Source organism: Ruditapes philippinarum, unplaced genomic scaffold (genome assembly GCF_026571515.1).
Source record: "Ruditapes philippinarum isolate M1 unplaced genomic scaffold, ASM2657151v2 ctg2293_1_1_1_1, whole genome shotgun sequence".
NCBI classification, from domain to species: domain Eukaryota; kingdom Metazoa; phylum Mollusca; class Bivalvia; order Venerida; family Veneridae; genus Ruditapes; species Ruditapes philippinarum.
In genome coordinates, this window is record NW_026862370.1 from 102,952 (window position 1) to 124,395 (window position 21,444).

General features: G+C 33.1%; 1 protein-coding gene across 1 annotated transcript; it reads right to left on the reverse strand.

Annotated features, from left to right (window-relative positions):
* Positions 1-3,167: 3,167 nt before the first annotated feature.
* On the reverse strand, positions 3,168-19,817 carry LOC132718907 (uncharacterized). Its single transcript, XM_060702606.1, has 5 exons — positions 19,390-19,817; positions 18,888-18,959; positions 17,526-17,997; positions 17,067-17,123; positions 3,168-6,028 (listed from the first exon to the last, which is right to left on the reverse strand). The coding sequence occupies exons 1-5, from the start codon at positions 19,792-19,794 to the stop codon at positions 3,408-3,410; spliced, it is 3,627 nt and encodes a 1,208-aa protein (XP_060558589.1). The 5' UTR covers positions 19,795-19,817; the 3' UTR covers positions 3,168-3,407.
* Positions 19,818-21,444: the final 1,627 nt, after the last annotated feature.

The following is a 21,444-nucleotide window of genomic DNA, read 5'->3' on the forward strand; positions in this document are numbered from 1 at the left end:
AGTGTTTGTTTATTGATATGTTGATGACGTCATTTCATGACGTCAAACTTTTAGGAAGACATAAACATGTGAAGTTCTGACGTCATAAATGCCATTAAACGATCAGAAGCGCTCTGAAAATCATTGCGGTAAGCCGTTGCTTTTATTTCTCGGAAGTTTACCAATCTTTTTTCCCCACTTCATTCATTTTATATATATGTTCTGTACAGTAAACTATGCAAATTTAATGGCTCACTGTAAATATTTAATACATGTACAATTAAACTAATATTAGTGTCAAACTTTATTTGTCATCCAATGAAAACGCTGTATTTTTGTGCGTTAATTTTCATAGAAGAACAAAAGTCGATACTATATCGAATTCGCCCATAGTCGACTTCTATTTTTCATAGTACTTCATAAAACCGCATAGTGACGTAATAAAGTGACTGATAATGAGGCCAAATAAAGCTTGACACTAAATATGTTAGTGTTCATCCGTGCTGTTATACAGAAATTAGAAACATTTTCCTGTCGCTAGTCGAAGTTTCTAATTTCTGTAGAACATCACGGATGAACACTAACATATACATAGAATCTAGTCTAACATTTGCATACTTGTTTTTTTTAGATCTTGGAAATCTATTTTTTTTTAATTTCTTTTAGTAAGTTACACAAACGATCATGTGATACGAACAGAGAAAGTCCTTCTCCCGCGTACACTTGTAATACACCATTTGTACAAACACAAATTTTTGGCCTTAATGTCAGTCTTGCTTATGTAAAGAATACATTATGGAGAAATGATTGAGGTAAAACAACTTTTAAAAGATTATTATATTCCATAGTTAAGAATTATTTGTAAAAGTTTGTGCAACAGATTTGTTGTTTGCCGAGATGTTATACTTTTAATTATATATTAATGCGCAATTATCAGTACTTACAAAACTTATATCCAACTGATCGGAATAGATAAGCAATGCTAAAGAAGGAAATAACCAGATAAAAGATATGTTATAAGCATGGTGATAGTTTTCACTCCGGATCCTGGCAGTAACCACATTGAATTTACAAGACCAAAATTCAGCGGCCGCATCGTTTCTGGGCAGATTGTCATTCAGTTTACCAATACATATTGTCTTCATAATCCAAGGAACTGATTACTTCAATACATGCAAGAGCAGAGGTACAGTGCGAATGACCGTAGAAAGGATTTCATGATCAAGCACAACGAAAATATCTTGTACCGACCGGGAATCGAACCCGGGTCGCCCGGTTCACAGTCAAACGCTCTACCTACTGAGCTTACCGGACGGCCTGTCATCAGCATGTACAATACAGTAGGTAATAAGTGTGTATCATTTTAAGTCAATGGTACCAGTTGCACTTAAGATATTTCCAAATTGCTATCCTATTCTCAAAGTGCTAAAACGGAAATAAGAGGGACACAATTTTGTTATATGCCAAGATCTTGTACTTTTAAAGAAATGATGTAGTACATAACCAATAGCCAAACATTACCTTTTCAATGGGCTGAACAGGAAAATAGTTCTGGTAATAATTAAGGCACACAACTGCCATTTGGATATAAATATATGAAAAATACATGTAGGTTAAAACAGTGGAATTATAAAAGCAAATAACATTGTGTCAACACTGATTTATTATAGATAATATCTTAAAACAATCATTATGCAAGCATATAAAATCATATGTTTTTATACATAATAATAATAATTATGATTATAATGAAATACTGTAACTCTTGGATATATTATGTCCAGGAAAAACATAATCATTTTTTTTTATTCCAGCAACAATTGTTCAATAATTAATTTCCAACCCGAGTCAACAACTAAAGAGGAAATTACCTTCGCTCAGCAGACAGTACACTTGTTAACTGTTTTTGTACAGTACAATTGTTAACTGTTATGAACAGTACAAATAATAACCTTTTTTGTACAATACTTTCCAAGAATCATTTTTGTTTCCAGTCTCAACGAAAACTTCTTAGTGATTTCAATCATTTGGAAAACAATGTTGTACTTTAAGGTCTGGTAGACAACATGATCCTTTTCAAACCATTTATGTATGTTAAAAGAACAAAAGAAAAGTATTCTTGTTAAGTTATATCAAAGTCTGTCCAATTGTTAATTACCAGATGTTGTTAAAACGATAGTTTCAGTTTGCAGGATCTTTCATTTAGCAGAACAAAATGAGGCCGCCTGGGCTCCTTGCCACTGGTTCATATTGGGGCTGCGTTCATTGAACGCCGCCTTCCCTTGTTGATCTTCTTTATCATATTCTAGCTATTTGTTGTAAACAAATCTCCAATAATATTTCCTATTAAGCTTCATTAAACTGCCAAGTGGTAAAACAAGCTCTGTCAGCTGGAGGTTGTTCTTATCATTATTTAGCTAATGCAGCCATCTTGTTTTGATTCTAATTATTTTGTGTACGATCCCCAATAATTATTCCTAATGAGTTTAATTAAAACTAGAAGGGTTTTGTCACAAAAACATATGTCACCCAAAACTATGTATGGTCACTCATGTGAAGTTTCATTGAAATCCCAATAGTAGATTGACTTGTGAAAGCCGGACAAGGTTTTTCTATTCAAAGCTCTGATGGCCATTTAGTGCAGCGAGGCGCAACCTACCAGTAATGTGCACAACTACGGATGGTACTGATCACTCCTGTAAAGTTTGTTCGAAATTCCACAAGTAATTTGACAGGTGAAGGCCGGACAAGAATTTTCTTTTTTTAGCTCTGGCAACCATTTTGTGCAGCGAAGCGAATGTGCCGTTGATGTGTATAACAAGGGATAGTACTTATCACTCCTGTCAAGTTTGGTTGAAATCCCACAAGGCGTCTGACCTGTGAAGGGCGGACAAGATTATGCGGACGGACGGACAGACACACGGCGAAGGCAAAAACAATATGTCTTCCAAAAATTTTATTAATTATTACACAGTTTAAGGAAAATTATTACAGAACAATTTATATTACATATTCTTTTTTGTGGTAAAACGTACGGCTTAATATAAAAATCGATTGAAAGTTTAAATATATTTAATATAATGTTAACTAATTTCATATGGTCCTCTCAAAGATTGTTCTAACTAAGTTCTATTAGGTTCTGCCACTAGGATTGAACGCAAGTTAAGGTGTAAAACTTTAAGTCAGTTTTCTTGTTGCATGGTAAAAACAACTAGCTATGAATAAAGAAGCATATAGAGTGATGATACTTTAAAGTTTGGTTATAAGTGTCAATAAGGCATTCATATTCACATTTTGAAACTGTTAAATCTATCTACAGCAAAGTATTGATTAAATGTCAGACTTAAAATTAAAAACATGATGTCTATTTCACTTGTCACTTGTCTCATAATCTATTTATAAATTGTTTCTCCCAAGTACATTTAAAGTTACTCAGTACTTGTTGTTGTTGTTTTAAACTGAAACACGTACACTCCAGACTTCAAGGTGCCATCACTGGTGACCACAAAATTGTCTGATTGTTTTATAAATGTTTTAAAGTTTTCAAATTCTGTTTCTGGTTTTATATCACAACCTTCCATATATACTGTCACTGTATGTGGTAGTTTGTTTATAACAGTAATGAGATCATATAACACTGAACAAGACATTGTTATATACCACAAGTCAACACGTTCAATATTGATCATTTGAGGTGACAGTGTTAATGATCTTTCACCTAGATTGATTCTATACAACCTAACATCTTTCACATGATATAACAATGATAATGTTTGTAACATTGTTTCTATGTCACTGGAAGATTCTAGACAACTACACCTAAATGATTGTAGTTTACTGGCTGCTGGTAGTTGACTGAGATAAGATGACACAACACCAGGTTTATATAATTCACCTACCTCACATTCCTCTAACAACGATACATCCATGTTTAATTGTGACACAGGTATCAGGCTCAATCCTAAACATCTTAGTTGTGAATGTAGAGACAGGTCAAGGTTGAAACCCCTACATGAAGTATCATGATCACTGCATTCTAAATTGCACAATGATATTTCTTTCATTGATTTTTTTGTGAGGAAATTTAACAATGTCTTCATTACCTCGTGGGTCATAGTGAAACTTTCTACATATAAACACTCCAGGTGTTGTAATTTTACCAGTCGTCCATTTATCTCTGCAGACAGCAGGCAACGTTTTCCTACAAATTGATGATTTTCCCATTTATTTGACATCACAGTTAAACATTTTAAAGGCTTCAATAACAAGCTCATTATTTCCTCTTCTACAATTTCACCTTGATAGTATAATTTCTCTATATGTGGAAGGTCAGAGAGTGTAAACAAATTGATAATTTCTTGTAGACTACAAATACCTTCATTTTCTATCATTATTGATTTTATGTTTTCTTTATTTTGTTGACACAGATGTTGTAATTGTTTGAAGTAGTTTTCTTGTTTACATTTTTCATTAATGAAGAAATCTTGTAAACACAATTTGAGGTCTTTGTTTTCCTGGCTTTCTTTGGCACAAGAAATGTACATGTCTTGTGTGTCTTGTAATGGATCAATGTACATGTAATCATAACCTGTCAAAGTTCTGTATTTGCTTGTTTTTTCATCATTGTTTATCACAGGCATCAAATCACTTGATATTGTAGACATTAATTTAGGGTTCATGTTACTAATAAAGACAAACACTTTTGACATGTCTAGAATATTTTGTAAACAGTTGCACTCTTCAAAAATGATTTTTTGAACTTCACTTGTATTTTGAAAACTTATAAATATTGCTGAAAAGTATTCCTGCACTGTTTTATGTGAAAATGAGATTTTAGAACTTATATTTATTAATGTTTTTACTTTACTTTCTGATAATATTCCTGATAGACAGCTTGATTTCAAATCTTCTTGGTCAAGATATTTTTCTGCAACATTTTCATCAAAAACTAATGTGTGCTCTTTTTTCTTACTGAATAATGTATTAAAAGCTAGTTTCCCAATGGTCACCAGAAACGTGTAGTAACAATAGAAATGTTGATGTCTTCTAAAACATGCGGGAACATTACTCGGATATGTATTACATGATGAATGAAATTTTCCATGTAACTTTTCTGTTCTAGATAGAAGGAGCTGAATAATGCCTGTATATAATTCTACTGTTGAATTTCCTATTGGAATTTTTTCAACCCATAAGCATATAAGATAGAGTAACAGAAGAGGGGTGGATTCCATTTCGTCAAGGTCATGATTACTGATTTCTTCTTCAAATCTACACACATCATTTGTCAGTTTATCATCTTCAATGTTGCCTATCAATATTTTCATTGTGTTAAGCTTAAACTGCCATGTATCAGCTGCATTTAGTTCAACTAGCTCTACTGTTTTGTCCATTTGACTTGTATTTAAGTTTGAGACTCCAAGCTTCCATGGCCGGGTCGTTGTCAAGATTACACACTTTTCACGTGCATATCGATGTGGAATACTTTTAGGAAGTCTTGTACATTCGTTGTCAGGATGAAACCATTCATCAAGTCCATCTAGTATAACAAGACATTTTTCATTGCGTAAAATGTCATTTAAAAGAGTTTTTGGTATTTCAGATTTACAACGAAGATTATTTATGATTTGTTGTTCAATCATGTTGTCAACATCACATTCTGTATCTGAGTCTCTCAATAGCACTAGAAATAAAAACTCAAAGCCAGATATCGCCTCCAATTCTTCTTTTTTAAAATGGTTATAATTTTCATCCATTTTATGACCTTGACACCATGTTATAGCGAGATATTTTGAAAATGCTGTTTTCCCAAATCCAGCGACCGCTGATAAATATATTTCCTGGGGAACTTTTCTACCAGATGTAAACAGGTCCTGTAACGACTTGACTCTAGTTCTTTCTTTCCTACCACCTGGTAGATTCGTCTGTATGTCAATTTCTGGCATAATGTAGAACCCAGCTAGAGGGGTATGGGGATCATCTGTGAGTGGTGAAAGAGGAACTGTACTGTGATTGGTGTTGTACCATGTAATGAGTTCATCCTTTAGTTCTGAAATAAAAATAATTGACATATTATAGCTTATAGTAACCTATACATATTCAAATTTTGGGGTTTCAATGAAAATACAAGAAAAGACACTCGACAAGCAGGCAGCAATGCTTCTTTATTGCAACATGTGAAAGAATTTTGTCATGTTTAACAAAAAGAAAAGTGAAAACGAAGTCATTCAGGAATAAAATAAAATTTAAAAAAAAATCATTTTCTGATAATTCCCCAAAATACTTGGAAATAGACAAACAAAAGACGCTACAAATCTTATTGGTCTGTTAGTTTTTCATAGCAGACGAACACATCATAGATAAATATTTAGCTTAATTTCAATTAAAATGTCTTAAAAAATATCACTTCATTGAGAATCTTATTTGCTGATGTTTTTATCTTTTAAATCTTTTACAAATTAAAATTATTTTGGTAGCTTTGCACTTGACTTTATCTGCATCTTCTCAAGAATTATTTTCGCACTGGATAAAATGTAATTTACATTAAACTATAAATAGAAAAAGCTAACGTTTAAAAACTGTCCTTTTCTACCATCTACGGTGGCTGATATATGCAATGTCATGAACATGTTTTCAGGGGAAAAGTGTGTAAACGTGAACAAACTAATCCAGGAAGATCATTGCACCTGATCAGTAGATGACATCTTATAATTTTGAGGTCATTGGGTCAAACATCAGGGTCACATAGTGACGATAAATGGAAAATTATTGACCAGTCAATAAGTTGTATAAATGGCACTTTAACAGACTGGTGAAGTAGGTACATCCATGTACTAAACACAAATCTAGTTAATTAGGGAAATTCATATAAATGGTGTTGTCTGATTGATTATTTAGTAACTCGTGGCCACGATATAGTAACTCGTGGCCACGACATAGTATCTCGTGGCCACGACTTAGTTATCTCGTTGCCACGACTTAGTTATCTCGTGGCCACGACATAGTATCTCGTGGCCACGAGATAAATATAAACACACACATATCACCTTTGTGACACCGTAAACATGTCTGTAAATTACGGAATACCGTTAGGGCCATCGTGGTTATACGTTAAAATACAGAGGGCGACAATGCGATAGTGCGATGACGACAATGCGACAGGGCGATGAAGAGAATGCGACAGTGCGATGGCGACAATGCGATAACGCGATAGTACGATGACGACAGAGCGATAGTGTTATCGCACTGTCGCCATCGCACTGTCGCATTGTCGTCATCGCACTGTCGCATTGTCGTACTGTAGTCATCGCACTGTTGCACTGTCGTCATCGCGTTATCGCATTGTCGACTCTCGCCTTCTGCTGGACGGTTCTAAACTGCTGGCGAATAAGCTGACGGTATAGACAATGGGATAAATTTACTTTTGTCAATAAATCTTTTTCTTCATGTTTTTTTCTTTTCCTTTTCTTTTGTTTCTTTCTTTTCTGAATACTAATAATGTTAAATTAAAATTATAAATTAATAATAAGAAACATTTTATATATAAATACTGAAAGAGTTATACATAGACGGAAAATGTAATAAATTGTGTGAAACTTTAATCTACAATCTATTGAAATATTTCAGATGAAAATGATCTTATGTTGACATTAAAAAAATGAAAAAAATAAATAAAAATAATTGTTTATTACTTGTATAAAAAAGACAAACAAATAATATTGATAATTCCATTGAATTCGTCATCAGTGGTTTTATTGTTGTGTAGGATGTATAATTTATTTATAATTAATTTTTATTATATTACTAACATTGAAAATAAAGATACATGTAATTAGAAATTTATGTCAACACATATTTTTTTCTATATACCTAACACAAGTGGTCAACAATTTTCACTTTAAGATTTACTTAACAGCAGATCCTACTATAAGTTTAATTGGTCAGTATATTGTACTATAGCCAACTGATTCCGCTGGTGGACATAGTGAGACAATGTGTTTCAATGTTGAAAAACACATATACCCATTATATTTAATTCGGAACAAATCTCACTGATTATTTTTGTTTTTTTTGTTTTTTTTTGTTTTTTGTTTTTTTTAAGGGAAACATGCAAATTTCGAATTTGACCTGCCGGTAGGTAGTTGGCGATTAAGAATAACCGACTACCAGCTATGGCTCAGTAAACATTTGTTCCAAGTTTGATCAGTATTAAAGCATTTTTTTCTAGTTTCATAGTTGATTGATTGATTGATTGGGTTTTACGTCACACCTACCCAGTATATCTCATATGGCGGCGATCCAGCTTTACTGGTGGAGGAAGACCTCAAATGCCCTTCCGTGCATTATTTTAGGCACAAACGGGCACCTGAGTAGAACTACCGACATTATAGTTTCATTGCAATTTGAACTTGTGTAACAGGGGGGGGGGGTCAATGAAAACAGCAATTTTTTAAAACACTTATGCGGGAATGGGTTAACTGGTCAGCAGATTCTAATATACAAGGGTATCTAAAGAACCGTACGTTAAGTCTGCTGACCATATAGTATAAGAAGAAAATATGGCATAAACCAATGTTTACTAACATTGCAAAATAAATTAAAACTTCACTGTAAATATCATTTTCCTCTGTACATAAGCAGTTTCTCAAGGTTGAGCTAAACTCACTTTGACTATATGTAAAAAAGTGGACACAGAAATCTAGTATATCTTTTATATTTCTTTTTTTTATTTAATCATATTCATTTAGGTCTACTATCTCTAAGAAATATAAAAGCGCTATGTTCACCAAGCACCAAAATGGCTCGATCTTAGATATAATATTGATACAAATCTAAAGAATCGTCAATTTGGTTGGATATTCGAATAACCTACTACCTACTAGCTGGTAGCTGGTTATTCTTAATCCCCCACTAGCTACCGGCAGGTAGTTGGAAATTCGAATTTTGCATGTTTCCTTTAAAAAACAACAACAAAATACAACAAAAATAACAGTATGAATTTTTTCGGATTAAATATAATGGATAGATGTGTTTTTCAACATTGAAACACATTGTCTCACTATGTCCACCAGCGGAATCAGTTGGCTCTAGTACAATATGCTGACCAGATTAACTTATACATTGTAGTAGGATGTGCTGTTAAGTTAATCTTAAAGTGAAAATTGTTGACCACTTATGTTTGATATATAGAAAAAAGTATGTGTTGGCGTAAATTTCTAATTACATGTATCTTTATTTACAATGTTAGTAATATAATAAATTATACATCTTACAAAACAATAAAACCACTGATGACGATCTATGAATATATGTTGTTTGTCTTTTTTATACAAGTAATAAACAATGATTTTTAATTTTTTTGCATCTTTTAAATGTCAACATAAGATCATTTTCATCTGAAATATTTCTATTACATTGTATATTAAAGTTTCACACAATTTATTACATTTCCCGTCTATGTATAACTCTTTCAGTATATATTATTATTAATTTATGATTTCATTTAAACATTATTAGTATACAGAAAAAACAAACAAATAAATTATAAAAAGAGAAAGGAAAAACAAGAAGAAAAAAAAATATTGACAAAAGTAAAATTATCCCATATTCTATACCGATGGCGACAGTGCGACAATGCGATGACGACAGTACGACAGTGCGATAACGACAATGCGACAGTGCGATGGCGACAGTGCGATAACACTATCGCTCTGTCGTCATCGTACAATCGCGTTATCGCATTGTCGCCATCGCCCTGTCGCATTCTCGTCATCGCACTGTCGCATTCTCGTCATCGAACCGTCGCATTCTCGTCATCACACTGTCGTACTATCGCATTGTCGCCCTCTGTATTTTAACGTATAACCACGATGGCCCTAACGGTATTCCGTAGTAAATCGTTAAGAAAAAGAGCGGACAAAAGAGGTGACAGATTCTCACCTTGACAGACTCCATTCATGCATGCAAAAAAGGGGGAATAATCACCATTAAGGGAAACACAAGATTTAATGTTACTATACATTATTATTTTGAATGACTTTTAGAACTTTACCATTGATGGTAGAATTTAACAACTTTAGCCAAAGACTAGTCCCATTTATTTTATCAGATTCAGCAGAAAAATGTATAAATGCGCAAAACAATTTTTTTTCTTATGATTATAGAATGAGGGGTAAAAATATCACACCGTACAATCAAATGGGCGGACAACAGTTCAAACGTTGACAGCTGTACCAGTATATACATGTCGGCGCACGAAACACAATTGACGGACGGTAAGTATTCATCTTTTTTTAACATTTCCCAACTGTGTTGAGTAAATCAATGTTATGGATTCATAGTCAACATCCAAAGGAGCATACTAACAAATTTCTGGCCCAGTGCTAGCTTTACTTCACGTGAATTTTGACTGAAAATAACCACACTATCCAATGAGAAGCGGCATTTTTATTTTTAAGTCACGAAAATCCTTTTATCATACGATTCATAAACGTCAACATTTCGTCATTAAATATTCCAAACCATATCTTCAAAAATGCTTTTCTGTTAAAGTTATATGGTATTTAAGTTGGAGTGTCATCAAAATGTTAGTAACGTCATCAGCCATTAGCCTCTTTTTAATGATAACATCGACAGCCATTCATCGGCAAGAATGAATAACGCTGAAAGCCGTTCAAGGAAACAATTTTCAGCGCTTTTGTGCTACAGTTACTAGAAAAGAGTAAAACTTTTTTGTTCATTTAGAATATTACTTTATGCATGAAACTTTCTAATAGACGTCATGCTTACGAAATCTATCTACTCTTAATAATTTCTCAATTTTTCCACTGTAAGCGTTTCAAGTCTATGTTATTACGGTATTGTGTAAGTTTATCATTTTGCCAATGTATATTTTGTGTTTCACGTTCGGTTTGTTGAATCGGTTCAGGTGGGACGGAAGCACCTATATTTAATAAACTGTGTCCGTCTGACAGTAAAGGGTCCTATTCCATTACATACATTAATATATTCTGTATATTCAAATCAATAAGCCGCTGAAATAACGTAATGATTGACAGGCTTGTGTTTAAAAGTGAAAGCGCCATTTTGATCGTCTCCAATTCGACCATTTAAAATAAATATATTATTATTCCGACATTTTTGTTTTCAGATTTTCGCCTTGAAAATATGCTCATACGACAAAGCACAAAAATCAGCCACCATTATTGTCAAATAAAATTATGAATCGCTGTAAAATATAATTATTTTAAATGAATCACAAGATACTGGCTGTCGCACTCCACTTTTATTTTTTGATAAATAAAATATAAATTAAATGTAGAACAAGAAGCGCCGCAATGCGACGAAAACCAGGTTTTCTACGACCAAGTTTTGATGTGACAGCAATCAAACGGAAATAATAAAGTAGAAGCTGAAAAATTTCTATTGTAAGCAAATGACCTTGACCTTGCTCCAAGATATATAAGTGACAATCCAAAGCTGTCACACAGCAAGTTGGGTGTCAAAAGGTCAAAGCAAACTCAAGTTATTACGTGAAAATAGACTACATTAACCTTTATCACAGACACCTGGGTGGCAATCCAAAGCTGCATCTTGATATAAGCTACCCATTCCACCAAGTTCGGTGTCAATAGGTCAAAAGCAAACTCAAGTTATTGAGCAGAAACTGAATTTCTATTTTTAGTATCAGTAACTTTGACCTTGACCACTGACACCTGGGTATAATCCCAAGCTGCTCTTGATATAACCTACCCATACACAAAGTTTGGTGTCAATAGGCCAAAACAAACTGAAGTTCTTGACCTGAAACTGAATTTCTCTTTTAGTAACAGTGACCTTGACCTTGATGACAGACGCCTGGGTAGCCATCCAACACTGCCTCTTGATATAAGCTATCCATACACTCAAGTTTGATGACAATAGGTCAAAGCAAACTCAAGTTATTGAGCTGAAACTGATTTTCTATTTCAGTAACAGTTACCTTGACCTTGATCACAGACACCTAAGTAGCAATCCAACGCTGCCCCTTGATACAAGCTACCTTCACACCAAATAAGGCGTCAATAGGCCAAAGCAAACACAAGTTATTGAGCGAAAACTGGATTTCTATTTTTAGTAACAGTGAACTTGACCTTAATCACAGACACCTGGGTAGCAATCCCAAGCTACCTCTTGATATAAGCTATACATACACAAAGTTTGGTGTCAATGGGCCAAAGCAAACTCAAGTTATTGAGCTGAAACCAAAAGTTGACGCCCGCCCACCTGCCCGCCCGCCCACCGACTTTGGCATTACAATAACCCGATTTCGTTGAAACCCTGGTTAATTACAGTTTATCAAGACTGTTGTAAAATATATTTTTTTATAGAGGATATTGAATGAGTGCAGATTCAATACTAAATTCATTTAACGACTTGAATACAATTATATTATGCGAGTCTCTGGCTAGCATAATGTTATTTTATTCAACAAGTTCAATAAATTTAGTAAAGAAGCTACTTAATAATAATGTTTTATTTATAACATATTCAAAATACGAGCTATTAACGGTAGAACGAATCGCTTTTTTTATTGACGCGCTTGTAGTATAACGCTAACTTTCTGTGCATCTTTATGCTATAATACATTTTTATAATACTGCACGCTTGTAGCGGCTCGGGTTATAATTCCAAAAAGCTGTTTATAAAGGGCCATATAACATGTCAAAAATCTTAATAACTAATTGTATAACACAAATGACGTCATGTCAAAATACAGGGTCGCAAAAGCGACATGGGTATGGGGCAAAGCTCTTAAAACAATTTTTGATAGAACTTTTCTGTAACGCATTTTCAAATAGCCAATTATAAAAGTCACAGTATTTAGAATCTTTTTATTTACTAAATTCCAAGTGTACCATCGACATTATATGTAAGCCTAGTGCGAAAACCTAAAAAGAGGTGTTAACACTAAGACTCATCATTTTTTGAAAAATATTTTATTATATATTAAATATACTGTGCTCTAAATGGAGAGATTTCAGGAAAAACACCTATATTTATGTCTTACAATATAGATGACTTAAATGCAGCAGCTATTTTACAGTTGTTAAATGATGAAAATATATACCACTAGTAATATCAACACTTTTTTCCGATAGTTTTAGAAAACATTTAAGGAAAACAGTTATGTTCTTAAGTTCTTGAACTTAAGTGTTAGGTGGTGCCTTTTTAATTAAACGATATAGAATAGATTAAAATAAAACAACATGCAGACCTTTCAACCTTAAAATGTTATCTTACTGATAATATATATGTTTTAAAGATATTAATTTAATTTCTTGATTATTTACAATGTCCGTTAAAATATTGGGAAATGTATTATGTCTGTGTTATGTAGATATTCCGCACTGGCTCAGTTTATTTTGACATCCATGAAATTTGAAAGTATTCTGTACACCTCTTGTATAACCACTTAAACATAAAGCAGGCAAATAATTCCAAAGGCAATCGGAATACCTGGACTATATTAATTTAATATTTCCTGATTTCTATGTATCCGTCAATACGTTTTCCACATTGAATCGGACACAAGTTCGAATCCAGTTCTTTTTAAATGTGTTGTATCCCATGCATACGACAGCGTTGTTTGTTTGTCGCAAGTTTGAAAAAGAACGGAGCATGCAATGCTTATTGTGTGTTTTTAGCTCGACTATTCGATAAGAATAAGTAGAGCTATTGTAGTCACCCGAGCGTCGGCGTCGGCGTCTGCGTCGGCGTTGGCGTAACCACTTATGTTAAAGTTTTTGTAATAGTTCAAATATTTTCAAAGTCCATTGACATATGGCTTGAAAACTGTGCACACTTTTTCACCATTATGACCCCAACCTGTAGACAGGAGGAGGTAATTCTATCAAGCATTTTGACAGAATTATGCCCCTTTTTTGACTTAAAATTTATGTTAAAGTTTTTGTAATAGTTCAAATATTTTCAAAATTCATTGACATATGGCTTTGAAACTTTGCACACTTGTTCACCATCATGACCCCAACCTGTAGACAGGAGGAGGTAACTCTATCAAGCATTTTGACATAATTATGCCCCTTTTTCGACTTAGAATTTACGTTAAAGTTTTTGTAATAGTTCAAATATTTTCAAAGTCCATTGACATAAGGCTTTGGAATTTTATACTCTTCTTTGAGAGCATAATAGAACTCTCTCCAAGGCCTATAAACTGTAATATGGATTTAAAGAATAAAAAATGCCCTTTTCTCTACTGAAAAAAAATCACCTTTTAATCAAAGTTTTTTTACTATCAAGCACTAAGAATAGTCGAGCGTTGCTGTCCTACCGACAGCTCTTTCTTGTTTCCATTGCAATCGGACCGTCGAATAACATTCAATAAAGGAATTTTTCAAAATGAAAACTATGCATTATTGAAATTATTGCGAAAATTGAACTAGTTAGAATCAATACAATTATCTATGATTGTTTCTTCAAAGATAATAAAAATGTAAATGTTGTTAACAAAAACCTGAAAAAAAATATTTCTCGTCTTAAGATTCAAGATCTGACAGGAAGATCTTTTCGTTTTTACATCTTACACAAAGCATAATTGTTTCATAAGAGATAAGTTGAATAAAATCATAATATTAGATATGAAATGATGACGTCACATTCATAGCTTAAACATAGTTATTGTCGTCATAGAAACCGTAAGTAAACCGAGCAATAGAAAATATAAAAGGATCTGAACCTATCTACCTATACAGTTTCATGATGATATCTCTTATACTTTCAGAGTTATGTCCCAGATAAAATTCAAAGTGTAAAAATGAACAAACGGCAATTACTCCAAAATAAGACAAGGCTGCGATGAGGTTCTTGAGCATTGCAGTTATATCCTGTGAGATCTATCTATCTATCTATCTATCTATCTATCTATCTATCTATCTATCTATCTATCTATCTATCTATCTATCTATCTATCTATCTATCTATCTATCTATCTTTCTATCTTTCTATCTATCTATCTATCCATCTATCCATCTATCCATCTATCTATCTATCTATCTATCTATCTATCTATCTATCTATGATATCTCTTATAGTTTTAGAGTTGTGTCCCCGGACAAAAGTCAACAAGTTAAAACAAACAAAGGGCAATAACTTCAAAATAAGACAAGGCAGAGTTATAGCTCTTTAGCACTGCACATCTACCTAATGAGATATATTTACCTATAAAGTTTCATGTTGATATCTCTTATAGTTTTAGAGTTATGTCCCGGACAAAATTCAAAGTGTAAAAATATACAAAGGGCAATTATTCAAAAATAAGGCAAGGCAGAGTCACAGTTCTTGTGCACTGCACACCTACTCAATGAGATCTATCTGCCTGCAAAGATTCATGTTAATACCTCTTATAGTTTTAGATTAATGTCCCGGACAATGTTTAAAGTGTAAAAATAAACAAAAGGCATTAATTCAAAAATTAGGCAAGGCAGAGTTACTGTTCTTGTGCACTGCACACTTACCCAATGAGATCTATCTACCTAGTTTCATGTTGATACCTCTTATGGTTTCAAAGTTATGTCCCGGACAAGAATAGCGGACGGACGGACGGTCGACGGACGGACGCCGGACAAAAAGTGATCACAAAAGCTCACCATGTCGCTTTGTGACAGGTGAGATAAAAAAAACACACTTTATACAGGAATGTCAGCTAGATTGCTACGCCAGCTGAGCATTCCATTACAGCATTTTTACACTATATTTAGGAATGCACCATTTGATTGCTCTGCAGGCTATGCATTCCGGCAGAGCATTTGTTAACACTATTTTTAGGAATTCCCCTCAAGTTAATTCTGCCAACTAAGCTTTCAAGTAGAGCATTGATTTACACTTTTTTTCCGAATACCATTCTAAATTGCGTTGAATTTTAAGTTCACGATAAGTATACTTAGTATATATTTATTTTGATTTATGTTCTTGTTCCAGTTATCAAGCCTTTCAAACAAAGTAGACAAAGGCTGACAACATAGTTTATTTAGACCCCTAATCTTGTCAAGCTTCATAGCAAATACATTGCTTTTCCAAATGATTTCAATTTATTTGTAACAAGAACCCTTTTATTGCTATTCAATGTTTCATTATCTGCGTCTTATACGCGAGATCAGTCATAAAACATGTTGACTTAAGGTATGCGTATCAAGTGGTCGCTTAAAACCTAATAAAAATGTTCTAAGAACACAATTTACGCCCTTCCTTGTATTCAGTTTTCTTAAAATTTATTTTACTTTATTTCTGAGCCCTAATTTGAATATTTGATAATGTAGAACAGACTCTAATGAGGTCATTGTCCTAAAGTTTTAAATAATTTGTCGATAAATGCTTTAGTATAGCATTTAAAGTCTGGTATCACATATATGTAAGAGTGTTAGGTGACCTCAAACCGGAAGTGACGTAAATCATACCTAAGTTAAAATTTGGCATATCAATATAAAATAAAAGTGAAATATTCTGATGCATTTTGAGATATTTCTTATTATTTGAATACACCAATTGACAAGTTCGCACAGAAATTGGAACCTAAAAAACAAACTTATTGTGCGTGCATAGTTGTTCCGTATTTTATAGTCATGTATTGATAATATAAAACGTCTGTGAAATGACATTTGTGTAAGTGTCAAGTGTTTTCGCAAATAGGATGTAAAATACTTTTTTTAGAATGCATCATGCATGACGATCTTATAACTATAAATAAAGACAAAGAGGGCTGACATGTCTCATAAGTATAAACATATATGTTTCATGCATTTTAATGCATTCTTATAATTTTATATTAGCAGGATGGGGTTTAAAAGTCAAGTGAACAAAATATAAACACAAACTCATGAATTGCAATACAGACAAAATATGTAGGTATTACAAGAACCTTTTCAAGTATTTGTTCTTCTACATTTAGCTCTACTTAATACATTCATAAATCATATACTTATACACAGCATGAACAAGTGTTCTAAACAAACATTGTTTTGAATTTTACTGATAATAGATCATACCACACATCTTTTAAATATGTTATTATAACATACATAGCATTCACTTACTTTTTTTCGACTCTTCATATTGAGACTGTCGCATTGATTCTGTCTCTGCTGTGACATCTGCATTATGACAGTGTTAAAGAGTGAATATAAATAACACAAATAAGTAGTTAAACTTAAAAAAGAAGCATTTACGTTATCTGTATTTAAATTTATTTATATACGACATGACAGGTTTGGTTACTTTAAAACAAAACAAAATTAAATTGAAAATAGCGAAGATGTGAGATTAAAATAATCATAATACTTATTACAAAAACCAAATTTCGTTTCAAAGAATAAGCAAAATCAAAAGATTAATAAAGATAAAAATGAATATTAAGTCGAATGATTGCATTATAATGATAAATAATGAGAATATTAAATTATAGTGATTAAGATAAGAAAATTAGTATGACTAAATAATAATTATACATTGTTTTTAAATACCGTGAGTGTAAACAAAAGTCGTCTGCGACGTACCTCTTCTAGTGTCTTCCTTTAATTCCTGTATTTGTTTAGTATGGTCATGTATTTGTTTATCATGTTCAGACGTCTTCTTGTTTAATTCATCAATACTCTGTGCATGCTTTCTCACAGTTTGACCTTGCACATTCAGAGTATATTTTATCTTTTCGTCCTCCATTTTCATCAGTTTTAAATCAGCTTCTACCCCCTTTTCTAACATTTGCCAACTGTCTATTGCCTTCTGTACCCTTCTCTCCGCCTTTCTCACAATTTGACCTTGCACATTCAGAGTAGATTTTATCTTCTCGTCCTCCATTTTTAACTGTATTAAATCAGCTTCTACCCCCTTTTCTAACATTTGCCAACTGATTATGGCCTTCTGAACTCTTCTCTCCGCCTGTGGATCAAGTGGATTCACTTTTAAGTCATCAATCATCTTCTGTAGGTCTGGTATGGGTGACGCCGCCGTGTTCAACCTCAAAAGAACCTATAAAACCATGAATTGCGTCACGATTCCATGTTAAAACTCACATTAAAACATACTTCTTTAAACCCAACCACACAATACACTATTTACAATGTCTATTCTAGGATTCGAGAAACAGGGGGGAGGATTTTTAACGAATGTATTACATTTCTTGATTTTTTTCCTCTTTCTCTATGTAAAAACTTCCCACTGCCTCTGAAAAATAGGGGGGAATTCACAAAAATATGAGTGAATCCCCCCGCCCCCCACCTAGAATAGACACTGGTTTATGAACGTATTGTACAGCTATCATGTTTCTTGTCACCCTTGCTAATGCATATACCGTTAGATATTATATTCTATGGTATGTTTTTTATTTTATAAATGTGCTTACTTGCTTTGAGCTCCGCCATGCGTGGTGGTTTCATTCTTGTTATGTTCCTTTATGTTAATTCATGCCATAACACTGATAATAATTATACAGTCTCTTTTGAAATGTAGAATAAACATCTTTTGATATACACAGAGGAAATAGGTCATGTTTAAAACTCTTGACGCTACATGTAACCACTAGTAATGACTAGTTACAGGAAATACAGCTCTACAAACATAATTTAAACATTTCCTTATTTAAATTATACATATTCAGACAGACTTTGACAGATTTTAAAGAATTTCTGAAGTAAAAGTATTTTACCCAAAGATGAGTATGGTATATATTTAAGTTAACATTTAATTTGTTCTTAATTCATTATTCAAATATTCTTAAACATACGTTTGACATTTCTAAAAAATGAATTTCTAAGGCATAATGTGCCTCAAGGAATATTGCATAAACATAACCTACTATAAACAGAATTGAAAGGAAAAAAATAGATTAATTTATTAGTAAAATAAAATTCCATCCTTACCTGTTCGATCTCCGTCCACTTTGTTGTAAAGATAGGCAGAGTTATTCCACTTGTTGAAGATATGTGACTGAGCTAAAAAAGTAAGAGAATGATAGATATGACTATTTGTATCAAATGAAAAGTTGCAAGGGAAGACAAAAAATAAATAAGATATGATAGTTGCATGCAGGACAATTGGCTAAATCTAAAATTATGAAAGCAGTCTTTGATAGCATGGATATGTTTCGAAGTTTAATGTAATGTATTTAATAAAGACGTGTCTTACTTTTAGACATCATGAAACTTAACCTAATACTAAGTTAGTAGAATCATTAAGTTATACTGAATAAAAATAACATTATCATCTTTCTCAGGATCTATGGTTCTATACTCGAAAAGCTTTTTCAGCAAAAAATACTTTTATACCTAATAATTTAAACTTGACGTCATATAGATTATTTTTGTTCTAAACTAGATATCACAAACCATTAAAACATAACTAATTATCTCATTTCTCATTTACCTCGTTCCTGTATATTTTCAGACGGCAAATATCAGCCTCAACTGAGGTATCACCTTGTGCAGGAATTGAGTTCCATTGAAAGTTTTTGTTCAGCCCGAATGATTTGATGTTCCTAAGGAGACATATGATTAATGTGATGTCTAGGTCCGTTGATGTTGGACCGGTGCCACCTGATGGAAACAGTAGATCATATTGTACCTGCGTAATTATTCCACGTGATCTTAAGTTTGTAATTGTTTGTCTTTCACTCTTCAAAAATGCGACAAGAGGGACATTTTGCAGCTTTTGATTGAAAATATTCCTAAGTAGTAGTAGTCCGCCGTCTATAATCAGCATTTGCAGACGAAAAAGACGACAACTGTTCTGCTGCGTCCTTGAAAACGTTGCTTGACTTGCGGTTGCCATTTTCTTTTTATTATCAGATCATCATTTCTGTAATTACATAAATACATTCATGATCATTAAATCAAAATTATTCGTGATTTTGTCACTTTACCCAAAGAATAGATCAACTGCCAAAAAATACTTACTGCTTTTTCTCAGATGAAAAGGGGTAAACAAAGGCAACAATTATAAACAAATGTTTTGATACTTTTCGTCCTTATTATGTTTTCAAGATAAATTTATTTAGTAAGGATGTAAACATGTCTGTACATTCAAGCCTGATATTAAAGGTGTTTTTTTAAAATAATAATTTACAAGAGATATATGATACAAGCTTTTATTTTAATTTATTCTACTACTGTAAGGTGCGGAATAAAAAACAGCAGCGGAATTGGTCTCCGTTATATTGTCTCGTGAAATTCGAAATAATATCGGTCTATGCGGTCTTGATGAGGTCCAAACTCCAAACTGGTATTGAATTGTTGATTCAAACCGCTCAGACAGTTTATGTGTTTAAATAAAAATCAGAACGACATTTATAATGCTCCCCTTCTTTCTGGGTTTACATATTTATCTTAAAAATTACCAATGAAATTGCTATAGGGAATAACTACGAACAATGTATGCATATTGACACTCATAAGATACTTTTGCAAGAGTAGGTTACTTAGTGATACAGGTAGTCAGTTCACATCACAACTTATGGAAGAAGTTTGGAGACTTGCGGTTTTTTAATACAAGTTCAAGTTAAATGTTGAAATTTGCTTAAGCTGGTGCTAGGGGGCGGGGACGGTAACTTGCACATTCCATTACCGTCCATGAACAGGTTCCATCAAACCGAGCCTGCAACATTTACAATTGTGTCGTTTTGAACTTTCTTTAGGTATTCTTTATTTCTCTCTATTGTATTCCGGAAACAGTTTTTCACTCCCCTCACAATCCAAAATGCAATGCTTTTTGTAAGAAAATGAATGGTATTTAAAGAAAATTTGTCAAGAAAGACCTTAAGATTGGGACAGATATTAGTCTGCGGTTCTTTTTGCATACAGATAAGTCCCTCAGTTAAGGACAGGGTTCTCACAATTTGAGTTATTATGTTACAGGACTGTTAGACGCAATGATATAAAGAATAATGGACAGATAGTCAGACACAAATGTACCAGAAACAGCTATAGTGTATGAGATAAGTACGTCCTAGATTTGAGACAAAGGTTAGAACAAACGTGCGAGGTTGCTAGAGAGAATCTCAACAAATCACAAGAAGAGTACAAACATCAGTATGATAAGAAAACACGGTCCATGTAAGTATTAAGGAAGGAGACGACGTTTTAACAGCCATATGAACACATCTGCGGATGTTTCAAAATTCCAAACTGTACCACTTCATGTCAAATGTTGAATTCTTCTTAAGGCGGTGCTAGCAGGCGTGGACGGTAGTTTGCATCCGTCAGTAACTTGTACATTTACAGGCTCATTAAACCGAGCCTGCAACATTTTTAATTTTGCTGTGTTGGGCTTGTCATATGTACGTATTTTTCTACCTAAAATAACAAAATGAAATAAATCAGAAAACAAAGATCACAGTTATTTCTTTATCACAGTCTTTATCGCAGTTTAATTAATAGAAGCCTGTACTAGGGAGCGTGAGGGTGTTGCACTTATTCATTATCC

Excerpts from the sequence above, each read along its gene's own strand:
- LOC132718907 (XM_060702606.1), bottom strand. The coding sequence starts at position 19,794 with ATGGCAACCGCAAGTCAAGCAACGTTTTCAAGGACGCAGCAGAACAGT. Across the intron at positions 18,960-19,389 it reads TGAAAATATACAGGAACGAG|CTCAGTCACATATCTTCAAC; the intron begins GTAAATGAGAAA and ends TTACTTTTTTAG. Across the intron at positions 17,998-18,887 it reads AGTGGACGGAGATCGAACAG|GTTCTTTTGAGGTTGAACAC; the intron begins GTAAGGATGGAA and ends ATGGTTTTATAG.